The following is a 21189-nucleotide window of genomic DNA, read 5'->3' on the forward strand; positions in this document are numbered from 1 at the left end:
AAAAAACAAGTAGAAAAGAACAAAAAAAATAGGGAAATCGGACTGGACCAACGTATTGGGCCAGTTTTTAGCCCAAATCAACACTATCCCACCCGGTCCAAATCTTCAGGTCTCACAGGATGATGAAACGACGTAGTATAGGAGCCAAACGACGTAGTATAGATTGTGGGCAATCAATCTTAGCCATTCAATACACATCGATCCAACGGCTCAAAACACACCCCTATATCCATTGACTTAACCCGACCCATTCCCCAACCCGGTCTCACCCGTTACTACACCCAAACGACACTGTTTACTTCAAGAGAATTAATCCGAGTCGTTGATCTCATCAGATCAAACGGCCAGGTTTTAATCTCACACCTAGTATATATTCCTAAACCTTACCCCCCCCATAGCCAAACCCACCCCATCGTCTCCAAACTCAGAGACGAACACCTCCTCTCAAACCCTAGCAGCCGCCACCCCTCCCCTTCACCGTAAACCCGGCGGCAACGACGCCGTCGGCCGTGAAATTCACACCACTGAACCACCTAACCACCCTCAACACAGATCCAGTACCCGTTTGTTTCGAATCAACCTCAAACTTCTTGAATCTTTATTTGAAGATTCGAGCAAAACCTGGACCTACCCCAATCCGCCCTGAAATCACACCCAATAATCTCCTTGACCTCTTCGTCGCTAATCCCTAACCAGATTGGCTCGAATCCGAGTAAAGGCTCATCGAATGGCGGATCTAGGGCTCGACAGTTCGAGACTGTTTCGAAGCTATCAGGGTCGAACGATTCCTGGTTAGTATTATAAGTCTATTTATGATGAAATAGACGTATAATACTAACCGGAACTCAAGTTCGAAAGGACATATGGTTGAAATCCAAGAAAAGAACAGTGAGTTCTTCTTAACTTCTTCTTTTCCTCTTTTTCTATGTGTTTGTTTGTCTGTGTGATTAGTCGCTTCTTTAGGGTTTTCGGGTTAAGTTAATCCAGTATATATATTCTGTTTCTTTTTCTGATTTTGGTTAGTTTAAATATTCCAATGTTTGTTTGAGTAGTTCAATCAATTCTTCGTTTACCTAAATTAGGTTCATTATAATTCAACTTTTGTTCGTTATTTTCCAGTTTTCTCCATCAGTTTATGTTCTGTCGATTAATAACATAGGTTATAAATAGTTTCGTCGATTAGTTCGTTCTTGTTTGTAGACCAGTAAGTTCATAAAATGGTTTAATGTCATGTGGTGTGTGTGCTTGATCTGTGGACACTTAGCTTCAGGGCATTGTCAATAGGTTGACAATGAACCTGCATTCATATTCATTTTGATTTAGTTTTCAGTTTCAGTTTTAATGATTCTGTTGAGTTCTGTATTGTGATTTAAATTCAGTCCATGTGTTTCAATGAGAACTCAACCTTAGTCATTCAGTTGTTAGGAGAATTGGTTATAGCTGTTAGTCAGATTTAGTTTTAAATCATTGTTAGTTTGAACAGATTTTAGAGTTAAAAGGTTTTAAGATGGATGAATAGATTGTATTAGGGGCAGTAATATAAAAGGGTTTCAGGGATAAGTTGGGAATTGAAAACAGAAAGAAATGGGTAGTTTGAGTGTTCTGTCCACTAAGTATTAAAATACCATTAAACTAATACAATTGTTTAGTGCTAATGGGGAACAAGACATAATGGTGGGGGAAAGGTTTTAAAGAAAATGGATTAAGAAATAGGTGCCCATGCCTATTTGAATTTAAATAAAGAAAAGACAAGTGTAGTGGGGAACAAAACACTTGATAATGGGCTGTAAGGGAAGATGATGGGCAGAAAATCTGATAAGGTAAGGGGGGCAGGGTCAGTGTTTGGATATAAATAGAGTCAGTTATAGACAGAAGAGGGGGCTGAGTTTTTGGGAGAGGATAAAAGGATTTTCTGAAAAATCTGGAGGGAAATCTGAAGAGAGGAAAAAGTAATCTGAGAGGAACATTTTGAGTTTTGAATTAGTTCTAAGGGAGAGTTTAAAGATACTGTTCCATTGAGTTCTAGGCAAAATATAGATTCCAAGCACTGGTTCTTGCTCTTTTGATTGTTGAATCTATTTGGCAGTCCATTGATTCTGCTTCCGACCTTATCCGAGCTCAGTTTGTTCAATTACTGGGTGTTTGGTTTGCTGTTGGTATTGCTGGGAATTTTTGTTTCAACTGGTTTTCATGAGTTGATACTAGATATTGGTTACTGGTGCTGTTCTGCTGTATTGTTTTGCTACTGCTTTTGGTGATCCTTTTCTTCTTCTTCTTGTATTCCAATACCAGGTACACCACTGTAACTCTGGCATTTGTAAGTTAAAAACATGGAGGTCGAATATACGTGAAGAGTTGAAGTTTTGTTTTGGTTTCTATATGATTGATGTATTTAAATTATTCAGTCACTGATGTAGTATATAGATCCATGTAGTTAAGAACGAGCTTAATGGACTGTTAAAACCAATTGGAAGCTATAGTTGTTAGATTAGGTTCTATTAGTTCTGAGTATTTAGCTTGCACACCATTTGATAATTCGGATATCACTACAGCAATTGAAAAGAAGAGAAGATTGTAAATGTAACTAGCATTGTTAGATAGCACCAGTCGTAGGCGTCAATTATGATTTTAGCATTTCTGATTGTGTTGTTCTGCTATTAAGTAATCACAGATTTCTCAAAACAATTAGTAATGGCTCACTAGTTTTGAAGCAGGAACATGTAATTCAGATTAAGGGTACTGATTGCACGTATTGGCGTTAATAAAGGTAGTGTTAAACCCAATTGGACTTGATACATGATATAAGCCACTTCCTATATGTAAATAACGAACAGTAGAATGAGTAGGAGTAATATTCTCTTTTTATTCATGCAACTGATGTTTTGACTTGGGACCTTGCCCTCAGCCGTTGTTTAATTGGGCTCACATTTTGGCCCAAGCTGGCGTTTGTACTGATTCCTTACACGGACTGTAGAAAGGCCCAAATCCGTTGAATGATTTGAACTCATGCGCCCATGAACCCCAGTTATAACAAATCTTACTGTACCGGACTTTGTGAATTAAGTTGATTGAGTAGGAGTTCAAATTCCTTTAAAGATAAATAAGAAAAAATGTAGTCACTTTAGGATTGTCCTTTCAAATAAATGAGATGAGCCTCGCCTAGTAAAACTCAACGATTGCGGGGCCCTCACGACTGTATATATATTAATTACTTAGAACTCGGGATCGGCCTCTTAGCAAATTTCACGGCCTTTTTTTTTCAAAAGTAATAACGCGTTAGTCACTGTTAGACGTGTACTTTAAATAATCTTACTTTCTTAAATTCGGGTGCACATTTATGTGACCCAAATCCAAATCTTAACGAAGCCGAAATGTGTTGCTAATCAAGGGTACATTAATTGTGACGTAGTTCGAGATGCATTTCCATGACGTTGCAAATTCCTTTAAAAAATAATGAATGAGACGAGTCTCGACAAACAAGAATACACAAACTGCGGGGCCCTCAACGGACAGTTATTTCAAATGCTCAGATTTCGAGACAGGCTGCATAGCGAACTTTACGGCTTTTTCTAAAAAAAATAACAACACGTTAGTATCTTTAGGCGCGTATTTAATAATGTTATCTTCCTAAACTCGGGTGCACATTTATGTGACCCAAATCCAAATCTCAACGAAGTTGGAACGTATCGAAAATTGCGGGTACATTTATGTGGCGCAATTCGAGATGCATTCTCACGACGTTGCAATTCTTTGAATAAATAATAACCAAAGCGGTAAACAGTTAAAATTTGCACATACGTTCATAATTGTATAAAATCAGATAATTAAGCCGAATATGACAGTAGAGCGACCGTGCTAGAACCACGGAACTCGGGAATGCCTAACACCTTTTCCCGGGTTAACAGAATTCCTTATCCGGATTTCTGGTGCGCAGACTGTTAAACAGAGTCATTCTTTTCCTCGATTCAGGTTTCAACCGGTGACTTGGGACACCACAAATCTCCCAAGTGGCGACTCTGAATCTTTAAATAAAATCCTGTTTCGATTGTCCTTTAATTGGAAAAATTCCCCTTACGCCCCTTTGCGGGGTGTAGGTGAAAAAGGAGGTATGACAAATACAAACATATTTTTGTATGTATAATGCAGAATTATTCAGTTAAATACAACTGAAATGTTTGAATACAGAAGAATACATCATATATGTAGACCGGCAGACTATAAACTATAATTACGTCTTAGCTTATGAATACACTGTTATACATTTAATATCTGCTTAACTTTAAGCAGCTGAAAAGAAACAAACACATTATAAGGCTACTGCATGATAATACAATTGAATACATCTATCTAAAAAAAGGTATAAATTATTTCAGAAAAAATAAGCTATCTAAAAAAAGAGCTAAATATATGATACAATGACATTAAAATAAAACTTACAGTCATGCGTGTAGACATTGCCTCATTCAAAGTCAGCATCTCCTGGTATTTTTTTTCAAGCGTTGTGTATGTCTGTGTAGCTTCTTTGCAGTTACTGCAATTCCAACGTCCAAAAATCTTCCTAACTTCTTCGGGGAAGTCGTATATTGGCAATTACCTTGCTGACACTAGTGCGACATTGATGGACTCAGCAATATTTGACGTCATGGTCCATCCTTGTTAACAGGTACATACAACCTAGCCCACTTTTCGTATCCATTTAACTCCAAGTATTCTTTCACCCTAATATGTACCTTCACCACCTTCTCCATTAGACTGTCAAATTCAGCTTGTGTGTATGCTTTTGCCATCGAGAAGTATATCTCGCTCAATTTTGCATGGCTCTTTTTGAATTTCTTATATACGTTGTTCCATAGATGCCATATACATGCAAACTGTGGTACATCTGGATACACTCTCGATACAGATTTAATGATACTCTCATTTCTATCTGAAACGATACACATGTTTTCCTTGTCACCGTATGCTATCTTGAATTGCTCAAAGAACCACATCCAAGCGGCATCGTTCTCTGAATCAATAACACCGTATGTTAGTGGCAATATATGACCTGTAAAGATAATTGCATACATATTTTTAAAACATGTATTTCAATCTTTACAATATTAACAAAATTTATTATAATTCACATACTCACCTGCACCATCCAACGTGCTGGCTGAGACGAATGTTCCAGTATAGTAAGATTTTAGGTGACTTCCATCCACAACCACAATGGGTCTACAATAATCAAACCCCTTTATAAAAGGCGTACAAAGATATATACACATACATGAATTCATTTTTGAGCGATTTTACCATTCTAATGTGCAAACCTAGATATGTCATATCCATTTTATATAAGTATTCTGGTAATTTTTTGTATGAATCAGCTGGTTCACCTCTCAAAAAATTCATTGCCTTTTCTTTAGCCCGTCACGCCGACATGTAGCTAACATCTACACCTAAATCTGATTTCACATCATCAATAATATTCTTTGGGGTGTATTTCCTCTTATGATTAGTAAGATTTGGCCTAATCATACCACCTATAAGGCTGCTACTTGCATGTCGCTGCTCATACACCTTGTCTTTCAACAGACATGTATGTTTATCAATGAACTCTCTCACTTTGAATAGTTCTGATTTATTAATGCTCAAGGTCTTAAACCTCTATTCACAATCTTTTGACATACATAATAATGCATAGCTGAAAAGAATATATCATTATACAAATGATTAGCATAAATGCTTACAAAAAACTCACTCATATACACATGAATGCAAATACGCCTATAGTTATTTGTGCAAATAATACAACTGAATACATCTATAGTTATATGCATACATTTATATACAACTAGTAAACCAAAGAGGAAATCAATGAGAGCCACTGTAATAAGTTTATACAAGTAAAATACACAAGAATACATGTATTTGAAGACCATAAAAAAATAGTTAACCACATCAGTGCAGATCAAGTGAAAATCCACAAATACGCATAAACACATCAACATATAACTTACAACTCCAACCATTAATACAATATACAACAAAAATAAAGAATAATAAAATACACTCAAACCTGACAGAATTAGACCTATCAACCCGGAATTGAAACCTTTGAGATATAGCATAATGCTCCATCACCTCTTTCAATGTAGCATTATCCTTATATACTTGTCTAGCCATATCCTCCCTTTGATTAGTTTTTGAAATTATCAAATCCTTGTCCAGTTCGAACACCCCAATTGCTTGTCCTGAATTGACAAAATCTAGAGCAAGTGTATCATTTGTATCAGAATCATACCTTTGAACTGCTTCGTCTATTTGCACAATGTCGCCTTGAATTAAACTACCTTCGGATACAAGTTCTTTTTCAATCGTTGTTATGCACAAAGGATACATCCCGAATTCTCTGTTCTCTTTTTTCAACTCTACATACACCTTGTAACCCATACCATTGTGTATTTCCATTGACGTGCAATTTCCTTCTACTTTGTATTGAATTTTAATGGACTTTGAGCTCAAATCTATGCCCAGTTGATTAGATATTGACGCAACCAAATCATTATACGACGCATATTCTTTTATTAGTATTCCCTCAATTGAAGAATTGACGTAATTGCTCTCACTGTTCCACTTGCCAGAATGCCGCAACAACACTGTTAAACTTGCCATACGTATACAATTGTATCAATCACAATTTTTCGTGGTTGAAAAGAGAACTAGGTACGCACTGGAACTACAGAAAAAAGGGAGAACTTAAAATCCAGATGTTGCTCTGCTTTTGGCTATTTTTTCGATTGAAAAACTTTCGTGAAAGGAGGCATACATTTTTATGGGCTATTAGTTTATGTTAGTTAGGTTATATTAGGAGAATATCAGGTAAATTGATTTTCTTTCCGTTTTAAACCAGTTGAAAGGTCCATATTTTACGCAAAATGCGTTACTGTATTCATGAATACATTAGCTTAAATACATCAAATACATCTTATAACCACAGAAAAGGTATCTATAAACTGTAATATATCAAATGGTATTTATAGATGACTAATTACTACTAAAAGATATTGCTTTATAAAAATTTCTCAATTCTTTTCTAGGATCCTTACACAAATAGCCAGCTAAATTTAATTTTTTTTTTAATTTGTAGACATCAATCATACATTAATTGCATAAGGTTATACACATATTATATATGAATTATCCATATATTAGACATTCGTCGGTTATTTTAGTTTAAGTGGGACTGTTTACGTTAATTCATGTTTTCCTTTTCTAAACCTTTGGCCTCGTAAAATTTTCCTATATAATACTTGAAATAACCGAAAAATTACATATGGGTCTTTTTGTTCATATATTATAAGAATTTTCGTCTTACTATTTGCAACATCATTTATTCATCAAAAAAATCATATTAATATCATTTGCTAGCAAGAGATTATTTGTACATCTTTTACATTTTGGCCTTAAGTATCATTGGGAAAATCTCTCACAGATTTATGCATTAAACAATGATATTTAGTCATTGCAGAGACAATATTTTGATAGCTAACTAGATGCTTTGTCACTAAACCAAACTACTAATTTTGGAATTGAATACAATCCAAGCATTAATCCACTCAATATTTAAAACCTTTGCAATAGACTGAAAGAATGCAACAATCTCTAGTATCTAACCAATAAAGGATTGTACACACTAGTCATTATTTTCAAAAGAATCGTTTAGTATAGCATCATCTTTTCAAAATAATTTTCTAAAACTTAGTGTATATAGTACTTTCACCAAAATTACGCCAAAAAAAAAATCGCCTTTATTTTCTTTTTTCATATTTGTGGAAATTCTTATGTGTGTGTAATAATTAATAAAAAAGGGATTTTTTTTAAAATCGTGAGTTTACAAAAAGGGGAAAAGAAAAGAAAGTGCCCTAGAAAATACACTGGTAGGAAGCAATACGATGTCGTTTAAACTTCCCATCTTCCCTAAACTCTCACAATAGCCATTTCAACCAAAAACAAAAACAGCAATTTAACCCCCATTAAAACCCTACACATCAAAGCTCAAGCTTTCAAGCAAAATCCAAAACTTTCACTACTATCTATGCTCACACATAAACCCCAGAAGTAGAAGAAATGTTGAGAAGGAGAATCACTTTAATACTATCATCTTCACTCCAAAATGTTCAAATCTATAACAAACCCATCAAGATTTCCCAACCCATATTCACGTCTTCCCCAAAGATTCAATCTTTGGAATTTTCTCAACACCCCATCTCCAGCATTGCTCCAAATGGATCATTGGGGCGACAGTTTCAGCATTATCAGGGTATGAGGAAAGCCTACAGTCTTCTGAGCTTAAATGATTTGCAAGATAACAAGGGTGCTAGGAAGCAGAAGACCCGGAAAGGAAGAGGTATCGGGTCGGGTAAGGGGAAGACAGCGGGTCGAGGACATAAGGGTCAGAAGGCTAGAGGGACCCATAAGTTTGGTTTTGAAGGTGGGCAGACCCCGCTTCGTCGCCGTTTGCCTAAACGTGGGTTCAAGAACCCGTTCAGTCTCGAATTTCAGGTATAGTCATTGATTTTGTGTTAAATTTTAAAATTTTGATTAGTTAAATGAATTATTATTAGTGAAATGGTATTATAATAGAATTGGACAGAGGGAGTATTTGTTGAGTTAATGCGTGAGATCACATATCACTTTTTGGTTGTTGAATGATAGAGTGATAGAAAAGCTGTTCTGATAAGGGTAAATGAGGTTCCTATGTAACTTTTTTGTTAATGTAAAATGTAATAAATAGAAAGTAGGTCATGTAAAATGGGAATAGTAGTTTGGTAGAAAAACTGATAATTGGTGTGTGGTCGAGTGAGGATTGTAATAGGCTATAGCTATTTTGTGTGGTGTTATGTATGGTGGGAATTTAAGTGCAGTGGAGTATAGTTGGTGTTATAATTTTACTTTTATGTTGCTTGAGGAAGTTAGTTTTATTATTAGAATTGATGTCCCTTTACAATGGGAACCATAGGAGAATAATTAAGGTGCCTTATTTTTCTATTTCTTTTTAAAATAAGTCAGTATGCTTATGTATTTAGTTAATGTTATATGTACATAGCCCCTTTTTTCAATGAAATTAATGTTATACGCGTATAGCCAAAATTATGATTAGCGGTGAGTGACAGCCCTATGGTGAACTGATGGTTTTTTCATGATACGCCGAACTAATGATTGGATTCTGCTTGCTAAATTTTGCATTCATAGTAATACATGGGTATGCTATTTCCTGTACTCCCCTTTACCCTGTCGCACCTCTATGGAATATTATAGGCCAAGGGCGTGATTGGGTTCAGAATTCAATACTAACTCCAACAAAACCTAATCGTTACTAGCATGTGGAAAACCCAATCCTGGATTTTGTTTCCTCACTTAAGAACATGTGTGTAGTGTCAATCATATAAAACTGAAAACTAGAAACAAGAGAAATGATTATCTTTTTCTATCTTTTCATGGAGTTTATTATTGAATTAGTGCTAAAGTAAATTTGTTCGGAGGGAGTATTTATTGAACAAATATGCGAGGTCACATGTCATTTTGTTGTTGTTAGATGATACAATGAAGTATGAAGGAGAAAGTTTCTCTAATAGGAGCAGGCATGGGCTGTAACTCCTTGGTGCTTTTTGAAATCTCTAACCTTACCTTTTCAAAGAAAAACAGAGTAGACATGGGCCCTGTACAACTTTTTGTTAATATTAAATTTAATTTAGTGAAAGCAGGACATGTAAATGGGAAGGGTATTGATAATTGGGTTTGGTGAAAACATGGTAATTAGTGTGCAGTTTGGGTGAGGACCGTACTAAATAAGGGCTATCCATTGGAGGTTTCTGTGTCTGTTTTAAGAGGTTGTCTGAATTCTTGGAATTTACTTATAGTGGAGTATAATTGTTGTTTTGATTTTACTTAATGTTGGTAGAGGGAGTTAGGTTATGATCGGAATGATATGGTGGTGAACTATATAAGACGCACCAAAAGTGTCTTTGTTACTTCTTTCCTTTAAAAATGGAAAAATAAAATAAAGGTATGATTATCGTGAAGGTCCTGAAGGATAGCCCTGTGGAAAATGGGTGTCGCTGTTATTTCATGACACACAGGACTAGTGATTGGATTTTGCTTGCTAAATTTAGCAGTCCAAATAACATTATTCAGTCTTGTTTCTTTTTACTGTTTTTTTTAAAAAAAAGTTTATTGGGTCACTAGAAAATGTAATCTCAAGGTTTTCATGTTATTATGTTGCCGAATATCTTCGAAACATTCTTTTGGAGCATAAATGTAAGGTGTTAATAATATGGTACTAGGACAGTGCATTTTTACACCATTTAAAAATTATAAATACATCCTCCTAACAAAGAAGGAAAAGTGATAAAATCCACCAGATTTTCTATATAACAACTTCAGATTTGCACCAGAGGTATAGCCGTATAGAAGATGCAGACTGAAAACTTTAAGCTGATGAAGTGTCCGTCAGCAGTCTTCAAGGCACATACTGTTTCTCTCTTGCATAAGAACCAAACGATGCATGCAGGAGTAGTATTCCAAATGTCCCTGCATTCCTTTTTCCTTGTTCTCAATTCCAGCTCCAGGAATGCTGAAATATGGTACTATGCATCACCCATTTTACCCCAAACAAATATAGGAACATATTCCATGGATCTGTTGCAACTTTACCGTGTAGAGAGAGTTGACTAACGCTTTACAGATCTGTTTCACACATGGAACATCTATTACATGTTGTTATTCCTCCTTCAGATTATCTTGAATTGAGACGCTTCATTTTCCAAGGCAAATTACACATATTAACTGCAGCCAGCACTTATTCGACTAAAGCCCTCTATTCTCATATGACCATCTCAGTTTGTCATTTCTTTCAAACTCCCAAGCTCTCCAATCCATTGTGCCCATCAGATATAACAACTGTCCATCTCCTAGTCCTGGGCATTTCTCCTTAGTTTTATGTCCTAACTGTTACCAGCTCTGTAATGGATATTGTGGCTTTTGGGTTAACAGCTAGGTTAAAGCATCTGGATAAATCTCATTCAGAGGGCTATCTCCAAGCCAAATATCATTCCAGCATCTCTTTTTTGTCCATTTCCTACTTTTAGCCGGTTTGCGTTTGGAACCTGGCCAGAGGCTTGTTAAGTGTTTCCATAAGCCATATCATTGACTGTATGAATCTCTTTTAGTGCACCTATGCAGTACCCCATGTTTAGCAGTTGTGACCCTTCTCCATAGAGTATCCTGTTCTTATCTATATCTCCACAACCAATTAAAAGCAGGCTCTTATTGAGTAATATCAAGTTCCTTACACTAGGTTCACCCTTAACTTTTTTGGTCGGAACTACACATTAGTCATTGCTAGTAAATTAATTAACCAAATAATCATTATTAGATCAAATTCTTCATTTGCTTTAGATTAACTTTGTTTTAGTATACAATCCTGATAAAAAAGAAGTTTAGCAAAAAGAGTTTGGAGTTTAGGCCAAATTTTGGTACCAAATACAATTAGAATAACATCTAAGATCTCGATATATCTGTTTCAGGACTCAATTTTGGACATCGTAAAACATTAGGGAGTGGCTAACCCGGTACCTGTGTAGGTACCCCATGGAATAATTAGTCGAGGTGTCAGCGAATTGGCTCAGACACCACGGTTATTTAAAAAAAAAACATTAGGGGGAGTGGCTGCAGGAGTGCTTATCAGATTAGATATATGACTCCCCTATTTTTCCTGCCCCCGTTCATCCTGTCCTGTCCATCCTTACGGAAAATTGTAGGCATTGCGATACCAAATCAACACTGATACTTGGAACTACGGTGTTAGAAATCTCAATCCTGCAAATTGTTTCTCGTTAAAGATCCTGTCAGTAGTCTCATTATTAGTCAAAATAGAAAGAAGTGATCCCTTTCATTCTGCTTTTCGTTTGGCTCTCTGTTTCTTTTCCCCTCTCTTCAAGCTTCTTCAATTACCTTATGGCAGGCTACAAGACTATTATCACTTGTCATCTCCACTTTAAACAACAAACACTATACAGCTTTATTTAATTATATTTTGATGCTTAAAATCTTATAATCTTTTGCAAAGTAAGGAATTTATTGATGCTCTTTTGAATGCTTTTTAGCAAAACTTGAGAACTGTTTCAACATGATTAGTTGCATGTCCATGAAATCTGAATTATAACTGATAGCTTTTAGTTCATTAAAACATAATGTTCCTGGCTTTGTTTACTTGTTTGGTAATTCGTGGATAGCCATGGACATGATAAAGTATCAAGCATGTCCCCATATTAATCTATTTCTTTTTATCAGCCCTTGTTTATCTTTAGCCGGAAGAAGTAGGATACTTACTGTTCCCTTGTGCAGTGTTTGATAACCTTGGGCTCAGGTGGAATTATAACTTCTTATCCTCACCTGCTTATGTCCTGTTTCTGATGGAGTAATCAGATCAATAAATTTCAAATTACCCGCTCCCATTACCTCCGAGTGTCTACCGGAAACAACATCTCTGCCTTCTTAAAAGTAGGGGTAAGGTCTGCATACACACTGCCCTCCCCAGACCCCACTTGTGGAATTACACTAGGTTTGTTGTTGTTGTACCCACTCCCATTACCTCTTTGAGTGTGAGATATGGAAGAATCTCTTGGTATTTAAAGAACAACAGGAGAAGAACGAACACATTTGTATCACCTTTAGCCAGTTACCTGATCTATTGATATAAGAAAAATGTTAACTTCTGTGCATATTTCTCTTTTTGAATGGTATATAGAAATTGGTAATGATTGCTTTATTATGTTAAGGAGCAAGGTCAAGAAATGGATGTGAGTGATAAAATGACATCTTTATGCTCAGGATGCACTTGAGTATTGCCAGTATATTACGTAATGTATGGGACAGTGAATTCTTCTTTATTTTTTGTGGACCTAGCCAGCTTCTGAAACCAGATAAAACACCTTCTATTGTACTACAATCTCAAATGAAGGGCACTGTTACATTTTACCTTAAAATCAAATAGGTTGGACTTTCTTTTTCTTTTTATTGGTCGAACAAATAAGTTGGACTTTCATTTATAACATTCCAAGGATGCTGTTAAGAATGTCTGTTTGTTAGCTTTGTACTCTTTGTGTTGATCTGTCAACTAGTGTAAGCACAGCTACTTCTATTCAAACTGAGGGATCTTCCTCGCTACCTTGTGGCTACACTGTCCTCTGCTGTTCATATCAGCATATCTAATATTGCTAAAGTTTTGCATAATGATGTAGAAGCCCAGTACAATTTAGTGATTTTATACTGTTATTCTGCCAATGTAATTATATATTTGTGTTTATTAACTGACACCCTAAGCATGAGCTTGTCAATTCTGCTGTTAAAAGTCATTGAAAACTTTTTCTTTCCCAAAAGGACGAGCATCAAGTTGCCAACGATCTTATTTTCATTCCGGTGTCACAAGCTATTTGCCTGTTTTCTATGGATTTAAACAAAAGCTATGCAACCACCCTTCCTCTCTCTCTCTCCCTCCCTCCCTCTCTCTCTCTCTCTCTCTCTCTCTGGTTGATTGGTAAATAAGATGTCACTGATGAACAAAGGCATGAAGGAAATGCATACACTGGTGAAAGATCATAAAGGACATAAACAGAAACCTGTAATAGTCATAGGACTCATTATAATGAAAGGAAATGTAAAAACTGGCAAAAGTCTTCAACTTCTACCTAGATATGTTATCTGCACCAAACAGATACAATTGAACTATCATGTGGGGAGAAGGCATATGACATATATTACTAAGATTTTTGTTGCTGAGACAAAACTTTTGAGCATTTGTATAGAATACTGAAACCACTTATAACTGTAAAACTTTGGAGTAATTTTGCTGATTGCTGTCTGATTTCTTGTTCTTTGTCTTGTGCTTTGTCCAGCCAGTTGGGTTGGGAAAGATTGCAAAGCTGATAAATGCAGGGAAGATTGACTCGTCAGAGTTGATAACAATGAAAACTTTAAAGGTAATTATGGCTTCTGATGCAACAATATAGCATGATATTGCTTAAGCATTTAGACCTTGAGTTATAAATCAACTTCTCCTGGCAATAGGATTCTGCGGCAATAGGGAAGCAAATAGGAGATGGAGTCAGGTTGATGGGGCGTGGAGCTGAACATATTCAATGGCCCATCCATCTAGAGGTAATATTCAGCTAAGACTACTGGAATAGCCTTGGATTCTTAGTTTTGTTATAGTTTACTTTTTCTTTTCCATAATATATTGTGTTACACTTCTTATAAAGTTTATCTAAAAGTGTATTTGATAGAAATAACATCAACTTTACATTTGCGTTAGAATTTCAGAATCGATTTGCACATGTACTGCCATTTATTGTGAATGCATTCGGAAGTGCAAGTAATTCTAAAAGCTTAAGTCAGCTTGGCACTCCCAGAAGTGTCTGTGTGTCTTCAAAAATATTGATTAGTTGGGACTGGGGGTGCGAGTATTTATCTTCTTTAGGTGTATCTTCTGAAGCCCCAGTCACTACTCTATGGGAAAAGAAGGCAAGAAACTAAGAAAATGGAAAATGACCAAAATCACATACTCCCTTTGTTCCAATTTATGAGAACCTATTTGACCGGGTACGGAGATTAAGAAAGAAATGAAGAATTTTAAAACTTGTGGTCCTAAACAAACCATATCGTTTGTGTGGCTATAATTCTTTTGAAACTTGTGGTGTTAACATGTCAGAGTATTTGTGTGGTTATAAATGCTTTTCATTGAGGACAAATATGGTTTGACATGATCCTTTTATTCCCTTGTTAACGGTATCATTAAATAAAGAATATGGAGCACATTTGTCTTCAAAAAATGAGCATGTATGTATGCCCCCCTAATTGTATTCATCCAACATCAACTGTTGATGACAGGTCTCAAGGGTGACTGTTAGAGCTAAAGCAGCTGTTGAAGCAGCAGGCGGGTCTGTAAGGAGAGTGCATTACAACAAACTAGGGTTGCGAGCACTACTGAAGCCCGAGTGGTTCGAGAAAAAGGGCAGGTTGCTTCCAAGACCGGCAAGGCCTCCACCGAAACTGAAGGAGAAGGTGGACAGCATTGGGCGGTTGCCTGCCCCAACCAAGCCAATTCCTTTTGCAGCTGAAGAAACGGAGGCAATGTCTGCTGCCCCAGCTTAAAAGTTGGTTACATTGCCTCCAGCTTGATAGTTGGCTAGATTTCGTCATATTTTACAGATTAAGGTTTAAATGCTGCAGAGTTTTTGACTTCATGTAACTTGTCCTACCAGGTTGGGCCCTTGTCTTGATTATTCCCCAATTTGCCATAGATATTCAGAAATAAAAACTTCTATCTGTTGGTGAAGTTTTCAACGACTTAAATATATACTCAAGGAGTGTGTATCACAAGCATATCTGGACTACAGACCAGGCTTTTATTTCCTCAGAATGAAATCTAAGTGAACAAATGTCCATTCCAAAATGATCATAGCAAGAATCTATAATCTGGAGGTGGATCCTCTCTTGATATTCCTGTGATAACACAACATAATAACCCTTTTTGAAAAAGGAGTTATATTGTTGAGACAAACTTGAGTTTTTTAATAAGTTTTGAGTAATATTTCCTACGTGTGTGTTCAACATGTTTAAAAACTAACAGCTCCTTGAAACAACCTTCAATTCATTGTAACGAACAAACCTTTCACTACACTTGCAGCTTGTTTGGAATATCGTAACATGTCATTTTATAACGTATTGTATTGTATTGCATTATATTGTATTGTTTAATGAACACAACATTTGGATAGATTGTATCGTTTGCTTTCGTTTCATGATGTCACGCACTAACAATACGAAGAATAAACTTGCAACATTACTAAGAAAAAATAGGATACGGAGTAGAATTGTTATATAAAAGAGGAGGGCAAAGGATAAAGTATGATTATTTAATAATAAGAAAGGGTAAGGTGAGAGAAAAAAAGCAAGGAAACGACACCACCACACTAAATCCGTCGTTTCATAAAGTGACACTTTTCATCGTTACGTAATGATAAATTTAACGATATGATACGATGGATTTTACTAACAGTCAAAACAAACATTGTATTTAAAGTAACAATAGATACAATACAATAAGTAACAACCATCCAAACAAGTTGTTAGTCTTAGGCCCACAAGGAACCTATAACAAACCTACCTGGTTAAACTGCTGGCGAACCATGACGGATTGGCAAGATCTGATACTATGTAATTTTGCCTATCTTGTTAAATTATTTACAAGTAAAGATGATTGTTCACAAGTCAATGGCGAAACTTGATACTCATTTTATTTCAAACTAAAAATAATTATTTTACTCTGTAATTCAAACGTAATGTGTTAAGTTCGTGACATATATCACCATATCCAAAGGTAATTGTTTAATTCCTTAAGTAAAAGATAAGATTGGCTAAATATCAATCTTAAAGATGATCGATCAGAATTCTCTAGTAGAGGTTGAAGCTTGAAACGTAAAACCTTTCTTTAATTAAATGTGTTTGGATAATTACACAAGATAGAGTAAAGTTTTCGTCCTTAAGCATAGATATGGAACTCATATTAGCGACCTAAGTAAATTATCTTTTAAGAATAAATGTAGTATAATCATACAAGATAATAATTTGAAAAATATAGAAATTAAATTAGAAAAACATTGAAAGATAAATGATCTCAGGGACAAAGGAAAAACTACAGCTAAGAGGAAGTTGCGTGATGTGAAAGTTATTCATTAAAAAAAAAATTATCAGCACAGTGGAAAAACGAAGAGTTGGAAAAACGAAGAGTTGAAGGATAAAAAGGTCAAGTGTGTCGTATCTATACAACAACCAAATGAAGCATATTTTTGTAAAATGGGAAGAATATTAAATACCAGCAGCCGGACAACGAAAAAATGACAAAATGGTCCCTTATCTTTTGGGGTAGGTTCAAAGTGGTCCGTTCAATATACTCCTGACTAGGTTGGTCCTTAAGTTTGATAAATATGAGCACCTTTAGTCTCTATCAAATATTTAATAGACTTGATTGTTAGATTGCATTGAAACTCTGGGGAAAAAAATAACCATACTAGGTTTGTCCCCGTCAAATCTCACAAACTGTAATACAAAAGCTATACCATACACCAAAAAGAGATAAAAAATAACAAAAGCTACACCTCCAAATATGAATTTATATGATATACTCTTTTTTCACAGGATAGTAGGCTACTTTTTAATGTCCGACATGGCCGAAAGGTGGCCAGTAAGTTTGGGAAAAATCAGAAATATTTAGATTTACAACTAGTAATTGAACAATAGTCATAGTTTCAAAAGTAATCGAAATTTAGCCACTTTTTTATGTAAAGATAAAATCTGAACAAAAACCTTTAAAAATCCGGAAAAATTACAGCATAATATGCTAGAGTTCAAATTTTTTACATATGATATTCCAGCATAATATGCTATAATTTCATAATGTGCTGAAGTTCCAACATAATATGCTGGAAGTTTATACACAGGAGCTCCATAATCCATCATATTATGCTGGAACTTTCCGTGTGCTGGAGTTCCAACATAACATGCTAGAAGTTTATATGCAGGAGCTCCATAATCTAGCATATTATATTGGAACTTTCTGTGTTTCAGCAAAATAGTGCTATTTTTCAATGACTTTGCAAACGATAGTTATTTTTTAATTACCCGTCCGAAAACTTGTTAGCCCGTACTATTTTCACCGGTAAGTTCTATTTCTATTAGACATCAATTTAGGTAGGCTGAATCCAATTAGAACCCGACCTTGAACAGAGACCACGGTGCTGCCGCTAGGGCTGAAAGAGTCCATATATAGTGGCCAAAACTTCTGTAATTTTGAAATATTTCAAACTATATTATCTTTATGTAATTCCCAAATTTGTAAATTTTTATTTCAAATGAACTTACGAAATCAATATCAGAATTTATATCAAAATTGGATACTGTAACCTACCTGTATACTTAGGGTAGTATACAGGTTACAGCATAATTAATATCCTGCGAGTTCTACTCTCCTTTACCAAACAAAGATATCGATCTTAGGGTAGTAACAAGAATATTATCTGGTAGTTTACTTACATTTGTTAACAATGATACATACTGTTACTTAAGAAATTATCATTTAAGTGAAGGGAAAAAACAATAAAACAAACAAAGACATTAAAGAAATTCTCATGTTTTGGATTTTGCTTCAATCAAAAGAAAGGCAGATCGTCTCTACTCTTCAAAGTTACGGAAAGGAGGAAAAGGCAAATTGCTTTCTTTACAATCTTATATGATCATTGATGGTAAATTAGAAATGAAGCATTACACTCTTGTATCCTTTTTACATACAAAAGTGTCAACTACGTTAACACCAACAAATTTAATACTGCTCAAGCAGAGGCAGATCTAGGTTTTTTAAAATATGGGTGCATCACTCTAAAGAAAGGTGAAAAAGAATATTTAAGTGGGAATTGATCCTTGTTTCATTTCATTGGATAAATAATTTAGTATTCAGCCAAGTGTACTATTCCGTCTTTGTGGATCATGAGTGCCAATATATAATATTAGACTAATTCTTAAAAATACATACATAAAATATTTAATTTAGTGGAGAAACTATGAGTTCACGTACCCCATAAAATATCCTATAAATCCGCCCCTATACTCAAGGATTTTTGTCTTTTTAAGACCAGATGACACTGTATTTCTATATCATAGGAATCTTATAATTTGAACTCGTCTAAGTACAAAGTAAATATTGAATTACCATGCTAATGGATTACTGAACTTGATGTTAGGATCGAAAAAAATCAGGAGTCATGAGGAAGCAAGAAAAGCAAACGTTGAACGACGATAAATCATACAACAAAGGAGAAATATATCAAAAGAGACACAAACATTTAACGTGGTTCGGTCAACTGACCTACGTCCATCGCGAAGATGAGCAATCCACTATATAAAAAGTGAGTACAAAATATCGAGAGAACAACCTCACGAAGAGGCAAATACAAGTGACACACTAACACTTGTCCTGTAAAGTTCTCCCCCTAAACACTACTCTCAAACCCCTATGGCTACATTGTGGATGCTACTGAATGAGAAGGACATGTCTTCAATTTATAGAACTCCAAACATTTTCCTACAAGAAAAAGGATTAGCCAAGTATATGAGAATTATAATTTCCTTCTACAAAAAGGAAAACCCAATTAAGGTAATTATATTGCCCTTTCCTTTAACAAATAGGAAAACCAAATATGGTAAGAAAATTATGGCAAACACCTAACAATTCTCCCCCTTGGCCAAAATTTTCTGACAAAATAAACTTGATCCACCTTCTTCACATAGCCTTCAACAGTTCGCATCTCCAAATCTCCACCACAAAGTTTGTCTCAACGTGCTAGCACACCGGTCAAATTTCTCAAAAAAAAAATCATGATTACCGTCAAATAGGTTGCGGCTAGAACTGAACCTGCCAAGATGAACCTGTCTTGAACCTCGCTCTGATACCACTTGTTAGGACCGAAAAAAATCAGGAGTCATGCGGAAGCAAAAAAGCAAACGTTGAACGACGATAAATCATACAACAAAGGAGAAATATACCAAAAGAGACACAAACATTTAACGTGGTTCGTCAACTGACCTACGTACACCGCGGGGATGAGCAATCCACTATATAAAAAGAGAATACAAAATATCGAGAGAACAACTTTACGAAGAGGCAAACACAAGTGACACACTAATACTTGTCCCGTAAAGTTCTCCCTCTAAACACTACTCTCAAGCCTCCATGGCAACATTGTGGATGCTACTGAATGAGAAGGACAGATCTTCAATTTATAGAACTCCAAACCTTTTCCTACAAGAAAAAGGATTAGCCAAGTATAGGAGAATTATAATTTCCTTCTACAAAAAGGAAAACCCAATTAAGGTAATTATATTGCCCTTTCCTTCAACAAATAGGAAAATCAAATATGGTAAGAAAATTATGGCAAACACCTAACAATTTTCAGGGAACAACAAATTATTTCTGCTAAAGCAATTGATGACCTTTAAATACAAGGAAGGCAGCCGTATCCTTGATCACATAAATGATTTTTAGGGCGTCCTTGATCAGCTATCTGGAATGGGAGTTAATTTTGATGATAAGATACAAAGACTTTGGCTTCTTAATACTCTGCCAGACTCTTGGTAAACTCTTCGTGTTTCTTTGACAAATTCAGCTCCTGGAGGTAAGGTGACCATGGAATATGCCAAGAGTAGTGTGTTGAACGAGGAAGTAAGGAGAAAATCTCAGGGTTCGTCCTCACAAGCAGATATCTTGGTTACTGAAGACCGGGGGAGAGATAGAACAAGAGGCTCAAGGAATAGAGGTAAAAGTAGAAGTAAGTCAAGGTCCAAATACTATAATATTACATGCAACCACTGTGGGAAGAAAGGACACATCAAAAGGTTTTGCCGCAAGTTGAATCAAGACACTAGAGAAGGAAAGAAAGTTGTTCGAGATGAACTTCTTTTTGCTTATGATGAAAATGTCATCAATTTAGTATCCCATGAGACGAGCTGGATAGTAGATTCTGGAGCTACCTCACATGTCACACCAAGAAAAGACTTTTTCTCATCTTATACCTCCTGTTGATTCTGGAGTGTTAAAAATGGGCAATGTCAGTGAAGTTAAAGTGTTTAGTATTGGCACAGTTTGTTTGAAAACTAATAATGGTTCAACGTTAGATCTTCAAGATGTCAAGCATGCTCCAAACTTTCCTTTCAATTTGATCTCCGCAGTAAGATTAGACGATGAAGGTTACCATAATGCCCTCTTTAATGGCCAATGGAAGCTCACCAAGGGCTCGTTAGTAGTGGCTCGAGGAGTCAAGTCTGGTTATTTATATGTGACACAGGGCTCTATTTTTAATCACTCAATAAATCTGGTGGAAAGTGATACTTTGTTAGAATTGTGGCATTGAATATTGAGTCATATGAGTGAGAGGGGGATTACATGTTTGGCCTAGAAAAGTTAACTTTCTGGAGGGAAACAAGCAAAGCTGAAAATGTGCATACATTGTTTAGTTGGCAAACAGAAAAGGGTTTCCTTTCATATCCATCCTCCCTCAAGAAAGCCCGATTTATTGGAGCTAGTACACTCTAATT

General features: G+C 35.6%; 1 protein-coding gene across 1 annotated transcript; it reads left to right on the forward strand.

Annotated features, from left to right (window-relative positions):
* Window positions 1-7978: 7978 nt before the first annotated feature.
* On the forward strand, window positions 7979-15423 carry LOC107795949 (uncharacterized). Its single transcript, XM_075224964.1, has 4 exons — window positions 7979-8547; window positions 13941-14024; window positions 14113-14202; window positions 14932-15423. The coding sequence occupies exons 1-4, from the start codon at window positions 8113-8115 to the stop codon at window positions 15193-15195; spliced, it is 873 nt and encodes a 290-aa protein (XP_075081065.1). The 5' UTR covers window positions 7979-8112; the 3' UTR covers window positions 15196-15423.
* The last annotated feature ends 5766 nt before the right edge of the window (window positions 15424-21189 follow it).

The sequence above is a fragment of the Nicotiana tabacum genome, chromosome 11, assembly GCF_000715075.1.
Source record: "Nicotiana tabacum cultivar K326 chromosome 11, ASM71507v2, whole genome shotgun sequence".
NCBI classification, from domain to species: Eukaryota; Viridiplantae; Streptophyta; class Magnoliopsida; order Solanales; family Solanaceae; genus Nicotiana; species Nicotiana tabacum.

Excerpts from the sequence above, each read along its gene's own strand:
- LOC107795949 (XM_075224964.1), top strand. The coding sequence starts at position 8,113 with ATGTTGAGAAGGAGAATCACTTTAATACTATCATCTTCACTCCAAAAT. Across the intron at positions 8,548-13,940 it reads CGTTCAGTCTCGAATTTCAG|CCAGTTGGGTTGGGAAAGAT; the intron begins GTATAGTCATTG and ends TGCTTTGTCCAG. Across the intron at positions 14,025-14,112 it reads TAACAATGAAAACTTTAAAG|GATTCTGCGGCAATAGGGAA; the intron begins GTAATTATGGCT and ends TCCTGGCAATAG.